Source organism: Rhamphochromis longiceps, linkage group LG4, assembly GCF_057381845.1.
Source record: "Rhamphochromis longiceps isolate RC_006_pf linkage group LG4, R_longiceps_female_GT1.1, whole genome shotgun sequence".
NCBI lineage: Eukaryota > Metazoa > Chordata > Actinopteri > Cichliformes > Cichlidae > Rhamphochromis > Rhamphochromis longiceps.
The window spans coordinates 31,254,209-31,272,417 of NC_140560.1; the positions used below are offsets into that span (position 1 = coordinate 31,254,209).

General features: G+C 40.4%; 1 protein-coding gene across 1 annotated transcript; it reads left to right on the forward strand.

The window, feature by feature from the left end:
- The first annotated feature begins 343 nt into the window (after window positions 1-343).
- On the forward strand, window positions 344-18,062 carry znf652 (zinc finger protein 652). Its single transcript, XM_085404494.1, has 6 exons — window positions 344-686; window positions 4,754-6,242; window positions 9,225-9,372; window positions 9,672-9,787; window positions 12,283-12,427; window positions 14,315-18,062. The coding sequence occupies exons 2-6, from the start codon at window positions 5,232-5,234 to the stop codon at window positions 14,932-14,934; spliced, it is 2,040 nt and encodes a 679-aa protein (XP_085260620.1). The 5' UTR covers window positions 344-686; window positions 4,754-5,231; the 3' UTR covers window positions 14,935-18,062.
- Window positions 18,063-18,209: the final 147 nt, after the last annotated feature.

The following is an 18,209-nucleotide window of genomic DNA, read 5'->3' on the forward strand; positions in this document are numbered from 1 at the left end:
TTTTCTCCTGTGTTCTTTATATACATCCATGCATTTTTTTTAAAATGTTTTAATATCGCAGAAATATGTAGTTCAGTCATTTTCCCGAGAGTCTTCATGGAAATAAACTGGAGGACTTGAGTCAATTAAAACAACTGTTACCAAAAAACCCCCGAATTAAAATAGAAAAGATATTAAAGTTTAAGAGTCTGTGATAAAAACTGATTGCATTTATTGTAGTTTTAGAATTTTTCCTCTGGGAGGATTAAACGGCCATCGGGGTCTTCTCATTATGATTTCATCAATCAAGGATTTAAGCTCAGCACGTGCGCGCGCGCCGTGCCCTGTCTGCTTTGGAGGGGAGACGAAAAGAATCCAGACCAGACAAGCTGCCGCGCGCCCATCCAGACAGCGGCCTGGATGCCTGGGATGAGCGCGGGACGACGGTAGTACACGCGAGAGCTTGGCCGGGCCACGTAGCGGGGTTGAGGACACCGGTGCGCAGATATCTCCGCAGTCTATAGCGGACATAAACAAATAAGCGCCCACATTTTGCACACAAAGACCAGTGGCAGTGGCCCGTCTAAATGCATATCCGTGAATGAAAAGAGAGCGAGAGAGAGAGAGGGAGGGAGAAATGCGTGTGCAACCCTGAATCTGTGCAACTCTGATTGCACGAACGCAAGAAGAAGGTCGCCCTGACGGAGGTAAGCCAGCAAACCGACAACAAAATATCGCTGTTTTAGTTGATTTTAAGCACTTACATGTGTGACACGCATGACAGCTGTCGGAAACGGCAGCCGTGGTTCGCCGGTAGTGCGGGGCCGAAGCTACGGTGAGAGCAGTCTGCGAGCCCGGCTAGCGCTGACTTTATGACAGTGTCGAGTTGAGTGGGTTTACCAGTAGAGCAGTCTGGGTTTTGTTGAGAAAGCGGCATTTTTCATACTGCACCACAGCAAGAGAGAAACACTGATGACAAAGCATGACATCAGCTTTTCGTTTAGCTTCACGAGGGTCCAAAAACTGTCAGACTTTCCCTTCGGAGTGCAGCATCGAAATTAAATGTATCGTTAATGCTAAATATTGACGTTAACGCTAGCTTTGAGCTAACTAGCACCAACCTGGGCGGTTTATGATTTTTTTTTTTTTAAAGTGAAACTACTCTTTTGTTGGAAGCTACTGCCTGTCTGCAAACACCAGCCTTTAGATTGTAGTGCTTGTGTATTAGTATGACTGTTATCCAAATGAAGTGACCTTAACTGCACTAAAACATCTAATGGCTGCACCTTGAGCTAATGTAGCCAAGTTAGCTTGTCATGTGTGTGCAGGTTAGTACCTATGGACTACTGCTAGCTAGCTAAGTAGCCTAAGTTGGCCTGGCCTGCACAACGTTACTGTTCGTTGTACAATGTTGCCTTTTTGTTTTAACCCTTTCTTTGCTTCGAACACACTGCAGCGTTAACAGCAAGTCTTGTAGCTGAATACGCTGCATCCAACCCGACGAAAACAAATTCATATGCGCATGTGATTTACTTCGTTTTGATGCATATGAAGCCCTTTTTTATTATAGTCACGTTTCGGTGTGTTTTCACAGTCTAAATCAGTGTCAAAGTAAGTGCTAAAGGCTACCATGTTTTCTTTCCTTATCCATAATAGAGATATCCCAGAAGTAAACAGCTCAGCAGTGTCTCCTAAAAAGCTGGTGTGGAAGAGATGGGAGCTGACATATTCCTTGACCACTTCGTGTAGTGCCTCAAATGATATGTGCTATATCAAAAACCCTAGGTACTGCTCTCTGACCTCGATTATGGGTTTGAGGGCCAAATACCTACCGAGGCATGGAGCACCCCTGTAGTGCACCACACAGTGAGCTGGTTAAGGTCTTATGAGTTTGGACAGAGTCAAGAATGTGAACCTTCACAAGGTCCTCCACAAGCTGCAAAAGGGAAAGCTCATTAAAGTCTAGACTCAAGAGGGTGCATGGATTTGAGTAGCACTGCTGCATAGTACGAAGCAAACGTGACACATTTTGACTTCAAAGGTCTCCTCTGCTTAACTGTCAAAGTTTAGCCAAGTACTTGTCAGCATGTGTACTATTTAATGCTGATGGGTTTTAAGTGTTGTATGCTGCCGTTGCAGTTACACTCCCATCCTGTGTCATACAAATATCTTAAGCCACAGTAGCATCTATCCGGTATGTGACTGGCTTTGTGGCTTACATATGAAATGAGTTCTGGCTTCTCTGAAACGTGATTGAGGACAGCTATGAATTGGCCATTGCTGAAAAAACTTTGATTTCTCTGCAACTTTTGCTGAGCATTAGTAATTCTCTGGCTGACAGGTCATTTCAGTAATCCAGACATTCATTGATGCTTTTTTTCTTTTTTTTGCATCAGGGTACAAAGTTCATCTTTGAAAGCTGTTAAAGCTTCAATAGGCAGTCGCAAAACGATCTACATTTCTAAAAGTTTGACCTCCCTATCCTACAAGGTGAATGTGTAAACGAATTACTCGTGATATTGAGAAGTCTGCGCTCTGCTTGATTCCCACATCAAAGGACTGCATTATTTCACAGAGAGCGAAACCCCAAAATGACTCATCGTTGATAATGATAAGCAATAGAAGGGTTATACTCAACAAGGTTGTATAACCACACTGTTTATGTGCTTTTTTATTTTTATTTTAAAAATGATCTTTTTAATCAGTTTTATATTGGTATAGTAATAAATTGGCTGTGTTGTTGTGCAAGCATGCCTTTTTTTCAAACGAGAATGTAAACCAGCATAATTGCATGTTTAGGCGTGGGGGTTCTCTTGCAGTTTATATTGCTCTGTCATCTAGACACAGGATAATCTATTAGGCTTTGTGTCTAGGACTACCATGTGAGTTAAGTTGCTCTGTCAGTGCCGAGCTTGCCCTCCCCTTGTGGTCTTAATGCTCTCAGAGCTCCTGTCCAATTCTCAGAAAGGATCAGAGTCAGCCTACACAGGAAGGCAGGTGTGCCTTATATGTGCATACCCAAAGTCTACATAAATGGCTTACTTTTTTGCATGCAAAATGAGGTAGAACCAACTGATTAATCTCTGGCTTAAAAAATTGCTTTAGTTCATCTTATCTCTGCCTTCACTGCAACATGCTTATCTACAGAGGATCAAATTCACCAGATATACGCACCAAGTCTTGAGGTGAAAAGACAATCTTTGGGAAAACGACCAGTGAATTAGAAAGAAAATGTTAAATAAGATGGCTTTAGCTCACATTAAGTTTGGATCACCAAAGTTTCATAGCCTATTTTTAATTAATCTGGTTTTATTCAAGATTATTTTCAGCAGGTGCAGCTTCTGTTGCCAGGTAGGATTAAATCAGTGGTAGTAAATGTAAGACACCACAAATTACACCAACAGTTTAACTGACAAATAATGATCTGGTTAAGCCTCAGAGAACTCATTATGATTAATATTTGATCACGGTAAAATAATTAGGCTTATGCCTTAATTACAAAGTGTGACCCATCGTTTCAGCTGCATTTCCAATTATTTGCACAGTAATGCTCCTTTTTCTGGCATTTACAGAAACTCTTTTCTAATGGTGACTTTAAATTAAACATCAGAACAAAGTAGAGTTCATGGGTGGAGTGGGGGTGTGTGTGAATGTGAAAGTACCTGTTAGCCTGTTTGTGATTTCTTTGTAGACGGTGGTGTGTCAGTTCTTGAAATTTAAGCATAAGATGTTTGTGAAGATTCTGAGGAGAGGATGTTTGCTGTCTCCTGGAAAGGAAATGTAATTTTTGTTTATTGCATGGGGGGAGGTTTTCTAGCGAGCAAACCGCCCTGGTGCACACTCAAAATGGTTTGTAGGGTGTAGGGTTGTTCGAGGTCAGCAACCTGTCATCCAGGGTCAGTTCCAGGATTACATTTACACCAAAGCCAACATCATACATAAGTAATACATTACTCTTTGATTCAATGTTTTTTGAGCTGTTACTTGCATGAGCACAGTGATAATACTGTTTGTTACAAGAAGTGCACTACTTCGGTTTCACTGAAAGGTTGACATACAGTTTCCTGTGGTTGTATTTGCAATACAAGCTCCTAAGCTGTGGTTACACTATACTCTCCAACAGTCAATGGGAGGTTTGTGCATGTGTGATGTTGAAGAAGATCTTGTGTTGTTTAATCAGTGTGCTTTAGAACTTGAATCTGGCTTTTGCTTTCTGAGAAGTATTTCTGTAAATGGTCTCTAACCACCACTGGAACACAGTTAGGACTGAGTGAGTACCAATTTATTTATTAAGTTTCAGATTGTTGGTAGTTTACAGTGATTGCATCTGTGTTTGTGCATAGACAACCGATGTTGTTTAACAAACAGGCTGTTTTCTGCTCTAGCATTGACATCGATCAGATCGTCTTTAAGAAGATATGTTACATATTTTCACTACTGAGAAGAAGTTGTGACTTGTTGCACTTTAGTTGATCTAAATATGTCCTTATTGCAAGCATGAATGTTGATGTGTCACTCTATAAAGCAAACTGTCTCTGCTTTATAATGAGGTGTTTCAGTTGTGGTTTAGAAATATTTAGACTGCTCATTTGTTGAAATTGAATTCACTCGCATTCATGTGTGAAAGCTGTGGTTTCCACTCCTACACACAACACTGAAACATTTGTGGCCAAGTGTGGCACTCACTGTTCAGAACTTGACAATATGGCTGTAGTTTCAGGTCACACGGAACACTCTCATCTATATTATTCTGTTTCTTTGTCTTATCTCATAGGTAATGCACAACAAATGGCTGTTCAAGCAAGACGCAGAGGTCCTTACAGCATTTCCGTTTTTGGTATTCAGCTCATCTTTACCTGCTCTGCTGTTTGAAGACTGGCGCTCTGCAGGGCAGCAGCCTGCAGCTCAACAACTGGAGGGGATAATTTTAAATGTTGAGAATCAACGTTAAGACTTTGGTTTTGCTTTCTGATTCTTAAGCACATGGTACAAAAGTTGGAACTGATTGTATGTCTATACAGCTGCAGTTCTTTGCTTGGACAGCATGGATGCTCTCTTTGAATCCGGTTGACTGTCTCTCACCTCATCCCCTCCTTCCTGTCTTTTCAGTAGAAGGAGGGTGGGGGATTAGTGTGGTGTCCCCTGCCTCTCCTTGTAGGATAGGCTAGTCTACCTAGTTACCACCGCTGTTACTCTTTTCCGTTGCCCTGTGCTCCTACTAACTGTACCCCCTCCATACCTTCTCCCTCTTCATGAAATCCTGTCAAAGCCTCAAGGAAGAGGTTTCCATCCCTAGTCTTGGCGGGATGTCACAGGAGGAAGGACGCAGGGCACCGGTGTCCCAGTCCTACTTTCACTCTCCTAACCCAGACCTGGACTTGACAGGAAAGATTTATAAGAGGGAGGTTGGTGGCAAGCCTTATTCTGTGTTAGTGGACAATAAAATGGCAGCCAAGACATCCATGGGAGATCAGAACATTGGTCAACACCAACATCAGCAGTATTTCAGAGAAGGGGGGGCTGGGCAGGAGGTGGGGATACAGGGGTCCCAGACAGGCAATGATGGATCCTCTGATGATACTGAAGATGATGATGAAGATGAGGAGGAAGAAGAGGGTGAGGATGGTGAGGAGAGTTTCAAGCGTGAGCAAATCATTGTGGAGGTCAACCTGAACAACCAGACACTTCATGTATCCAAAGGGGACAATAAAACTGGAACCACAGTAGATGACTCTGAAAGAGCTGGAAGTGATGATGACGACGATGAAGAGGAGGAGGAAGAAGAAGAGGAGGAGGAGGAAGATGAGAGCCCTGAGGAGGAGGAGGAGGAAGATGAGGAGGAAGATGATGTTGAAAGTCAAAGAACGCGGTCAAAGAGAACCCGTCGAGGGTCTAGTAGTGCAGCTGCTTCCAGCCAGCCACGGAGGAAAAGTCTGCGAACAGCTCTGGGTGCTACCCCTGCTGGAATGACCACCAGAGGGCGACGGAAACGCACAGAGCCTCCAAAGAGCAAAGGCAGGTCAGCTAGGTCAGCTCCCTCCTCTTCTCCTACTGTACCATCAGGAGGGAAAGCAGAGGTGGAGGAGAAGGAGATGCTGGCATGTGAAAAATGTCCTCGAGTATTCAACACACGCTGGTACCTGGAGAAGCACATGAATGTTACACACAGACGAATGCAGATCTGTGACAAGTGCGGCAAGAAGTTTGTCTTGGAGAGTGAGCTAGCCTTGCACCAGCAGACTGATTGTGAGAAGAACATTCAGGTAATCCAAACCTTTATCTGATATTTGTGTAGTTACTCTTGTAAATGTTATTCTGGAGAAAGAGGTTTAATATATTCTTACGTATAAAGATGTTTAGATAAATTAGAACAAGACTTTCCTCTAAGCCATGAGACTTGTGCACCTGTACTACAGCCTTATCTGATGCTCCAACCCCAGGCTCCTCTTTGACACCTGCGGACACAAATTCTTATGTATTAGTAATTATAATATTGTATTTTTCTGCATATATTTAAGTATATTTCTGGCAGGTTTCAGTTTATTTCTAAATTACATTTGAACTGAAATCAGTCATATTTAACTGATTAGAATTTGTAGTCATGTATTTAAAAAAAAAAAAAAATTAGGGGAAAAAAAATATATATATCCATCCATCCACCCATCCAATTTAACTGTAGTATTAAGTCAGGATGCAGTTTTCTGCCACTAAAGGTGGCTGCTTGTTCAAGAAAGGAAAAAAAAAAGGCAAATGATATGTAGTTATGTTTTTTTACAGAATTAACTGTAAATCATTTAGTGGAAGTAATGACCAAAAAATGACTTGGCTTTAAAGTGAGTTATTGTGGTATGTGAAAGCAATCACTTTGTTTAAAACTTTTTAATGTGACCAAACTTGTTACCTGATGACTATGATACCCTCTTGGTTGATGTTGGCATTTATTTTGTTAGAAAATCTAAAGGCAACATTTGACACTTTAAAAAGTTCAATTTTCAAAGAGAAAACAGTGATTGCTAAAAGTTTCAGTAACTTGCTAGCAGCAGCAGATTCGGAGCTCTCTCAGCTCATTTATGTGGCAGTTTGAATGTAGCGGCAGCTGAGAACTGAAAGTGGGTTTTCAGCTGTTAGCTCACAGGAGAAGAGTGTGGCTTTTTAATAACTAAGGTGGCCAACAGTCATTTCACGGGGGATGCAGCTTTCAAGGTGCTTCATGCTAGTGATTTTATGCAGCCATTATACAACATTCATCACTCACTAATTAAAACAGATATCAGTTATGAAATATGCAGAAAGGTCAGTAAAAAGCACATATAACAAGAAATTTAATTTAGCTGAATTAGATATTCCTGAATTCCAGAAGTGTTCGACTTGTCACATTAGCCATGATATTAACCTTGAAATTCTGCAGTATTTCTGTAGCTTTCTTTCTTCTTTTGATATTCATTAAGTTTTGAAAAACGTCTAAAGTTGTCATGGACTGCTATATTAAAAATTCTACCTAGACAATGGTAATTAGAAGTTATTACCATGAAAGTAAAAGCACACAAAAAATGCCATAACATTTTATCTCCTGAAACATAACTTAAGCTGCGGTGTGCTTTGAATGTTTTGAGGGCCATATTGTTTTCAGCCACCACAACAATACAGCTGTAGGAGTTTGTGTTGAATTTACTTCATAAGCTATTGATAACAACATCGTCATGGTTTGTGGTAAAATAGCACAGAAGATTTCTGTCAAATATGCAATCTAAAAATACTAATTGTATTTTGTTTGAAAAGTCATGTGTGCATTACTGGTAATGCTTAAGCAATATTTTAGATACAGGACATCTGAAACTGACGTTATTTAGATCAGCCATCTATTATCAAAAATATTTCAGTGAAAGAAGGTGCATTGTGGTTTTACTTCTCTAAAATTGAAAAAGGCGACTCAGCATCTGAATCCCCAAGGGTTATACAGCTGTTTTTAGCAGCTTTATTTAGCCCTTGGTTTGTTCTGCTTGATTTGCATCTGCAGTTTAAAGAAAATGTTATTTGAGCAGCTTCCTCTGAGCCACCCGAAACAGTTTGAAACAATTACAGGGTATAAAGAAACCTGTTCTCACGTCATGGAGATATAATATGTGTAATTGTGCAACTGTTTCTTTTTTTCTGTTTCTTTTTTGTTTGTTTTCCCCCCTTATTTTTTGTCCTTGAAGCAACTCTCAAATGAGTAATTTCTGTGCATGTGTACTAACAATCTAATTTAAAAGGCTCTGAATTATGAAGTTCAGTTTTTCCACTTTCATGTTTTCTGTCAGCTTTTCTGATAACCAGAGAGAACAGTAGTTATATTACAATATAAAACAAAGGGAAATTAGGAATCTTTTAAACATGTCTATACAACCATTTGTACTATGGCAAAATGTGGATCTTTTTTGAGTAGGCTGACGTTAAAACACGAACATCTGTATATAAACACACTTGTGATGCTACCAGCAGTACCGGTGGCAGCTGTGAAAGAGCTCCAGGGTGAGATGTAAGAGTATGTGCACACAACTGGTTCCACAGTGTTTCATTTTATTATTTGATTGATTTTTGTTAACATGGAAAAAAGGAACGCGTTGTTGGAAATGATTCACATGATATCTTGGCAATCACATGCTAAAAGGCAGCTGGAAGAAACTGTATTTTTTTTTTTTTTTTTTTTTTTTTTTTTTTTTTTGGCCACTTTGTTTGTGTGGATACTTTTTCACAGTTCATCTGGTTGTTATCTTGTCACGCTGCAAGATATTTTATTTTAGGGAGACAACAGCCTAATCATAAAACTCATGCTAGACAGAAATTACTGCAACGCCCAGTTTGATGTTTGGTCATGGCCAAACATCAATGTATAGTACTTGTCTGCAACTGTCCAAGTACCACTGATTTATACTTTGAAATTAAAATGGTCTTTTGATCGGGTTGCATTATGTTCGATATGATTTAAGAAGGAAGTATTACTATTGAAGTTTTTTGTTGTTGTTGTTGTTGTTGTTTTTTAAATCAAGAGTAATGATTTAGTTATGATGATTTGGCCGCTTCCGTTTTTACTTTGATGGTAGGATTTAGAGGGATTTCAGCAAGATAAACCCTTGCTGACTTTTTTTGCCCAGCAGAGGGCGCTGGAGTATAATAAAAGAATTCTGGCTGATCAAAACAAAATGCTTAAAATTAATATTTTTTTTGTCTTCTCTTTATACATTTTTGTTGTTATTGTTCTTCAGTGTGTTTCCTGCAGCAAGTCTTTTAAGAAGCTCTGGTCATTGCATGAGCACATCAAAATTGTGCATGGCTATGCAGAAAAGAAGTTCTCATGTGAAATCTGTGAGAAAAAATTCTACACTATGGCTCACGTCCGAAAGCACATGGTTGGTAAGTTGCGGCTGCTGTCTGTTACTGTGATATCTAGAAGTGTGAGACACCACATGGCTTTCAATTAAATAATATTCACCTGTACAAGATCCATTTTTTTTCTTATAGATACTCAGCATAGTGTCTTTAGTGACAACATGCTGCCTTTTCTTTTTAAATATTGTGAAATGTAAATTCTTTTGTATGATCATGTCTCATCATAACATTTATTCAAGCAATACCAATTTAGTTAAAACTTTAATTTGATTAGTTTGTTATGATTTAGCCATGTCACTTGCATTTTTTTCTCTTAAATCCAGCTCATACGAAGGACATGCCATTCACCTGTGAAACGTGTGGGAAGTCATTTAAGCGCAGTATGTCTTTGAAAGTTCACTCACTCCAGCACTCTGGAGAGAAGCCCTTTCGTTGTGAGGTAAGATGTCTAACAATAGACTTCAAACAGTGACCGAATCAGTATTTCCCCTACATAAACCATCCAAGTATATTTGGGTGTTATTATTTTTTGTTTGTTTGAGAGAACAATGCATCCACAGTCAGTTTACTTGTGGACAATCCTTTGACCTATATATATAAACTTCAGGGTCTGGGCTTTTCCATCTCCTGTTTTCCTCCAGTCTCCTGTTGTGGACTAGAGCTTATGGCTGTTGTCCTCCCACTCTGGAGATCCTGTGAGCTGAAGGGCTGTTGCAACCAGAACCTGTTTAGGGTGGAGAACAGATTCATGTGCCACTATAGCAAACTCATGGAGGCCTCAGAGGAGTATGGCTGCAGATGGTAGACCAGCAGTTCATCTGCATAATAAGAGACTTAGATGCAGCATTTCTAAGTTATTTATTTGTAGCACATAAAACTTAAAGGGTATTATTTGCTCATTGACTTATTTATTCACTTAATCCAGTGCTTTTGTGTCCCAGTCCCCACCACAACTAAAGTTTAAAACTGTGGTAAAACTTAAGAGGAAATAGATTATTGCTAATCCATGTATCTAGAGGATTTATGTACCTTAGGCACAGATTTCGTTGGTTGGCCTTCTTTGAGTTCCTACTTGTTATGGGGAAAAAAAAAAAAAATTTAAATCACATCGGGGCGATCATGGCTCAAGAGTTGGGAGTTCGCCTTGTAATCGGAAGGTTGCCGGTTCGAGCCCCGGCTCCTCGGTCGTTGTGTCCTTGGGCAAGACACTTCACCCGTTGCCTACTGGTGGCGTCAGAGGGCCCGGTGGCGCCAGTGTCCGGCAGCCTCGCCTCTGTCAGTGCGCCCCAGGGTGGCTGTGGCTACAATGTAGCTTGCCATCACCAGTGTGTGAATGTGTGTGTGACTGGGTGGATGACTGGATGTGTAAAGCGCTTTGGGGTCATTAGGGACTAGAAAAGCGCTATACAAATACAGGCCATTTTATTTTTACAATTTCACAGGGTTTTGTTGCAGTTGAAATATTTGCGTTAAAGATCATTTACATAACATGGAGGGCATATAATAGTGGTGGTTTAATTTACATACTGTCTTCAAATACCCTTGAACAAATAAAATTATATAAGGATGAAAGTGCAGTGGCTTTAGAAATTTTTATATAAGCAAACATTTAAATTTCACCACCCCCCTTCTTATTTATTTTTGGTGTGAATTTTACTGTGGATTTTATTTATTTTAATTCAATTATATGTTTTAAACTAGTTTGATCACTTGAATGGAGTGACAGAATTTTTTTTTTGTGTGCTGTAAAAGCAGACTTACACCAGTAAGTTTCAGCTAGGAGACATCTGTGTCCTGTGGTTTGTGAATAACCTAAAATAGTCAGTGTCTTCCAGATGTTGACTGTGCACTGTGTGTTTTGCATTCAGTGGACAATGTTCTACAGAGGAGCTGAAGCCAGACCATGTCAAATATTAGAAAACCACACAGGAACACAGTTCACCTATTAACTGAAGCGTTAAATAGCTGAAGGAATAAATGTTCAATGTATGCATGTGACGTCTGTGAGAGAAGCGTTTTGTTATGTTGTGTGACGTGATCGTTGCTTTGTTTTGTTTTCCCTGTTCAGCTGGGTTGGGTACAGTTGAAACAGTGTTTTACTTCAGCCAAAGACCTTTACATTCCCCAACTGTTTAAATGGGGGTCAAACCAGAACTATGTATGGAGGTGGAGTTACTCTAATCAGATGTTTGAGGTCGTCATCAAATATTCAACTTTATCCTTAATAAGTATATAGGCTGTTTATAGAAGCAGCTTTTCTTTTTCTTTCTTTTCTTCCCTTACTGACATTTATTTGGTCAGGTGGTGCCACATTAAGATTATGAATACTTCACTTCAAGAAAACCCTGACCAGGAAAGAAAACAGATTGCAAATACAGTGTTGCTCCATGCACCAAAATAACCTGAGCAGTGGTGCTGGATTGTGGAACTAACTGCGTTTCTTAAGCGTGATGCGTCATAAAGCAGTCCCTACACAGCAGTGTACACATAACTCTAAATAATGCCACACAACAGTTATATTTAACAACAACAACAGTTATGAAAATGTTAAATAATAACATTGACATTTTCACAAAATTATCATTTGGGACAAAACAAGGAAGCAGCCAAAAGCAATAAGTGATTTATTGTCAGAGCTGAAGCAGCTTTTGTCACATCAAAAGCTGTTTTATGATTGAACAATGTTACAGTTCTGTCTTAAACCCTTACTGATTTACTTGGGTTACGGTTGTCAAAATAAACATTTCACTTCTAAACTATTTTCACATTAGAAAATGCAGAAAGAGTAGCGCATGATAAATGTTTTATCTAAATCAGATTGTCAATTACTGTGTGTCAGCAAGTGTGCTTTTTTTTTTGTGTGTGTGTGTGTGCATGCTGTTGTACTGTGTGTGTGGACATGTTATCTGAACGCATCTGTTGTTTCTGCTGTAGAACTGTGATGAACGGTTCCAATACAAGTACCAGCTGCGCTCCCACATGAGCATTCACATCGGACACAAGCAGTTCATGTGCCAGTGGTGTGGCAAAGACTTCAACATGAAACAGTACTTTGATGAGCACATGAAGACACACACAGGTGAGAAACAAGTGTGGGTCTTTTAAGTTCCATAAGTGTTCTGGGAAAATCACACATGCCAATCAGGCCAGTGTCCTTTGGGATAATCCATATGGCTGAAACCTATGGACTTTCTGCAAAAATATGAGTGTCAGTATTAACCTGCTTTTTAAATGCAGGAAACCAATTCTAGTTTCAGAGCCCTTTTTAAGTGGTGAGGCATTTCTATGAAATCAGGAAGCTTTATAGAAAACTCATCACTTTGTTTGTAGAAACTGAACGAGGCTGCACTCAAATATAGTACCCTAGTTGTAGTTTCTCCACAGCAGGAGATTCCAGTTTCAAATAATGTAATGTCTCCACTGTGGATTCTTCAGTAAATAATGTCACTAACTGGTTACACACAACCCTCAAGTCTGATATATGTAAACAGTATTTTATTTTTTTTTGGCATTGATCATAATCTATATAAAAATAAAACTCCCTTTTTTTCTTTTTTTTTTAATTTACATTTCTTTTTCTGCAGTCAACTAAAACAAAGAAATGACTACTCAGCAGATACTTGCTACTTTAGTCGACAAATGTCTTGCCCTTTTGTTTTCCATGTTTGCATAGTTTCCTCCCAGCTTCTATTTAAATGCAGTCGTGCAGAAGCAAATTACAAAGACCAAGTTGGCCCAGCTATTGAGGGGAAAATTACATTTCATACAGACCAGTTGTTTCCTAAATCTTTTTTGTCCTTTGCTTGACGGTTACAGCACTTTGTACTCTTATTGAAATATAACAAAAGTCTCAAATGACTATAGATTTATTTTACTTTATAAATCTAAAGTTTATCAAGCATTTACCATCCTTCATTGGCCTGCTTTACCAGCCACCCAGTCACCATACTCATCCTAAAAAAAGAATCAGATGGGGAGTTGCCAACAGGAACATTATAGTGGTAAGAGCAGGAGACTTTGCCCAGAATTTTTAATGAGAGGGATGTTCACATCAAAGAGGAGCCTTGCATATACTGTGGCTTATAATGACTACCCAAACACATGCTGTATTACACCCCTTTGATTTTCTGTCTCTGCTGCATTGCTATTTCTAAGACCACTGCTAAGCAGTGATGCTTGTATGTCCTTCACTGTTTTTCACCAGCCGTGCCTGTCGTGGGTGGACACACTGCACTCCATAGGCTCTCACAGTTCTATTTGTGATGTGTAATTATGCTACCCTCTCCTCTCCCTGCTGCTACCAACCAATTTAACCTCATCCAGGAGGAGACACACCCAGTCATGCTCTGTAATAGGAAGCATACACTTTCAACACCCAAAGTTTGGTTCACTGCATACAGATTTTTTTTTCCATGTGAATTCTCATGAGTGAATGTAAGGTAACAGTTACAGAAGACTAGCACATTAACTGTCACCTTTTGATATTCATTTAGTGTGGAGGAGCTTCACACATAACATGCAAGAATAAGGCATTTAGAGAGCCCTTCAGCAGCCTGTTAATAGATGGCTGTGTGGGTGGTAGCAGGCACATTCAGTGGCTCCATGGAGGGAGGTTAATGAGAGCGACAATCCAACGGAGCTGCTGTTGTTCACTTTCACATCTCCTCTGCTCAAAGTGTGAATTGTAATAGCTTCCTGCGGAGTGGGTGGGTTGACAGCAAAAACTTATTTACATATTTAAAAGAGAACTGTTGCTCTCTGCAGAGGGAAATGGTTAAAGGGGAGGGGGGAGGACAGTTAACTTTGTTGAATATTTAACACTTTCTAACCCTCACTTTTGACACCGAATGATTTTATTGTAATGCATTTTTTCCCCCTGTGCTCCATTCTTCTTGTTAATTGCTAAAAACTGTTCTTTTTTTTTTTTCCTCATTCAGTGTTGTTGTTTTTTTATGAATCTATGCAGGGGAGAAGCCTTTCATTTGTGAGATCTGTGGGAAGAGCTTCACCAGCCGACCCAACATGAAACGCCACCGCCGCACCCACACAGGCGAGAAGCCCTATCCCTGCGAGGTGTGCGGCCAACGCTTCCGCTTCTCCAACATGCTCAAAGCACACAAAGAGAAGTGTTTCCGGGTCACCAGCCCCGTTGTTCTGCAGACTAGCGGCCCACCTGTGCCTGTCCGGATCTTTTCCAACACCTTCTCATCTTCCTCAACCTCTGGCCCTGGGCCCTCAACTGCCACCCTGGCCACCACCTCAGCAACCATGGGCCTCAACCCAACAGGAGGGTCTATTCCTCCTCAAGGCACTGTGGGGCACACATTTTCCCATGTGCCACTCCACTCAGCGCCCTCTCACCATCATCCCCACCCCTCATCAACCCAGCAGCACCTCTCAAGCACACCCCAACATGCCCAACCTCACCCCCACCACCACCTAGCAGTGCCCCCTGTCTCCCACCTCCCCCCACCTCCAGCTCTTTTTAAGAGTGAGCCCCTAAACCACTGTGGGCACGAAGACAGCAGCTACCTGCACCACATGGCCCCTCCCGATAAGGGCCCCGGAGCCCCGCAGCACCACTGAACTGTGCTGCTGGTCTGTAGGCCAGCACCGAACCGCGCCTTGTTCCACGTCTTCTCATAGTCCTGCCTCAGTTTTTTAGTTTCAAGGCCCCCAAAGCCATGTCTACAGAGAAGGCGTAGCGTGACCAGCACCATTACTCAGTATGTGTCTACACAGGAGACTTCAGGCACTGAAATCAAATGTGTGTTTTATAAGTGCTCAGAGTCCAATAAACAGCACTGTAATTACGTGCTTTTGTTTAAAACATTTGTGTATATAGTGCAAGTAAAACACAATGCATTACACAGTTGTGCTAACTGTTATGAGTACTTATCTTTTTCCTATTAGAAAAGGATGAGATGGATCGTGAAAAATGTGGTTGAAGCTCTTTCTGTGTGGACATAAAGCAAAGGTGCTCCTGTCGAACAGATTCATGTAACTCAAACTAAACTTTACACACCCCTGTGTGTTCTGAAGATACAGACTTATGTACCCTCAGTGTACACATCATGTAACACCTCTACTTTAATATCCTGCTCAACTGACAAATATTTTCTTCAACAATTTCTTCTACAGAAAACAATTTTAGTGCAAGTTCTCAGTCTGTACATTATTTTCATCAAAAGCTGCTGATGGAAGTCGTCTCATGTATTACCTGGGCTTCACTGATCAAAAGATCAGTGTCACTGATTTCTCCTTATGTCAACTTGACCATAGGGTTGCACATTGGTCAGGGCTTGAGCTTTCTGTGCAGGTCCTCCCCATAGCAATACTGCACCTGTCCTCCTAGTTGTACTGCAGAGCCTTGGGGCCCCACAGAAACGTTTAATGAATGTTGTAACTGGTTCTACCTGAGCCTTTCTCTGTCTTAAGGTCAAGTCCTGGCCTTTCTGTCAGAGGGGCAACAGAAGTTGTGCAAGATGCAGTGCCATAGGTTACAGTAAGGAAGGGGGGAGGAACTTTGTAAAAGGACATTTGGTCAAAAGATTTTGTAAGTGGTTAATTGAATCTGGACTTAGTCTGAGATTCATTACATGATAAAATGGTGCTTTCCATTCCAGTACATGAAATGTTTCTTTTGTTTTTGCTTTTTTCTTAATTTTCAGAAGTATGAACTACATAATAGCATTGTATTGTCATACAGAACATGTCTTGCCAGTTGAGCTTTTCTACTGCGCATCCAAGGTTTGACTAGATATTTTGCGATCAAGACAACTCTAGTTATGCAGGACATTGCCTAGGCGCGCACACACTCATTCCTCACACTTTTTCAAGCACACGCATACACACAAAAGACCACATGGTCACTGATTTATTTACTTTAATCAGTGCTGCCTCAGCTTTCAATACTGTTGGCCAACAGAAGCTTTTAGATAACGGATGACTGTCGAGTACTGCCACTGTGAGGGGCCAACCACGTGGCCCCATCAGGATATATCCCACCTCCCTTCGCTGCTGTCGATGATACGGGTTATCATGTTAAAGGTCAATTGACACACACACAGTATACACAACTGGGACCTTTACTCATCAAAGTTCTTAATGGGAAATTATGCATATTCCTCTCAGCCTATATTCCACGGTTTGGTGTGGGGTGGCGTTACTTTTTTATTTTCTTTTGTACTTTGATCGTACTGACATACTTTGATCCACACAGGCAAATGCATGTCTAAAGTTGCTGAAAGTTGCCTACGCAGAATGATGGCCGATAACTCATATGTATGTTTTTTTTGTTTTTGTTTTTTATTTTTGTTTGGGTTTTTTTTTTTTTTAATTTAATTTTAATGTCTTCTGCTCAGTTTTAAGCTAATGAATGCTTCTGTCATGTAGATATACTGTTATTAGCACATGATAGGAAATGACAGGATAAGAAGCAGTGGTCATACAACTTCTAATACTTGGAATTCTTGTATAGATAAGCATATGTTTGATCAAATCAGCTAAAGAAATTACATTTATTAATGTAATAGCCAACAGTGTGAATGTTACTTGTGTAAAAGAAGAAAAAGGTTGGCTTGCGTTGGAATGAATTTGGGATTGCTTGGTTTTCCCCTTCATCCAGTCTGATCGTGTGTTTAGAGTGTGTCTGTGTGCAAGTGTGTATGAGTGCATGCAGTCTGTGTCTGTCTGATTGTCCCCAGTGCTCTTGTACCAAAAGCTGCTTTTACACAGTGTGCCCCAATGTACGCCTATTTTGGGATACCTGACCTGAACAATAGCAGTAAATCTACCACGACCCTCTTTGTGTCATTCTAATGGTGTTCAGTCTGAAGTGGTTAAGCTCCATTGTTTAGTCTCTTTTTGGATTTGAGACCTGCAATTATCCTGCCATTTCTGTGGGTCTTAATACTGCTGCATTATTTGCTTATCATCCTGTCCCCTCTGGTTCACTGCTGTGATTCAGCATTTTGCAGTATGGATTTTTGTCTTTTTTTTTTTCTTTCTTTTTTTAAAAAGCCTTTTCACTTGTGTGTATTCTCTGCACTTTACTGCTGCGTGGGTGAGGCGCAGGGAAGGGAGAGAGGGGTGGGACTGACAATGCATTGTGGAACAGAGAGCAGTTGTGGCTGCACGGGAAAGGGCGGAGATGGAGGTGATTACTTTGAGTGGATGTTTTTTAGGCAAGGAAAGGAGGAGAATCCCAGGTGGAGGTGGGTAGTGTGAATTGGACCATGGCAAAATAAAGAACATTTTCTTTCAGTGTCTGCTCAAATCAAATCATTGAAATACACTTTTTGTTTTCTCCAGTATGGGCTCCCTTTAACGTGAAAGGGATGTTCCTCCTGCTTTGGCGACTTTACACTAGCCCCTCCACGCACTTCTTTGTTTTTATCAGTTCATGGAGTTTTCCCCCTTTTCTGTGTCATGTCTTGTTTTCTCGGTTTGCAGAATGATTCTCCTCCTCCTTTCTTTGTTATATAGAATGCACTTTCTACTAAATTTCTTGGGTAGTTAAGGAAAAATAACATTGTATATTCTTTAAAGATGTTTTAAAAAATCAATATACTTTTCCCCTTTGTATTTTTAACCACTTAATGTAGCATTGCGTATTTTATTATTGTATCTGGTACAAAATGTGCAGCTTTATGTCCTGGTTTGACGTCTCTTTTTTTTTTCTTTTTTTTTTTTTGTATGTTATCTGGGGATTGAGGAGAAGTTGGGGGGGGGGGGAAAGTTGGGCCTTTTTTGATAATGTACATTTAACTGACTGCTAACTTTAAAAGTAAAAACAAGTAGCCATGATTATTACATCTGAGTTTGTTTGTTTTGCTTTGCTGGATGCAGATGGTTATGAA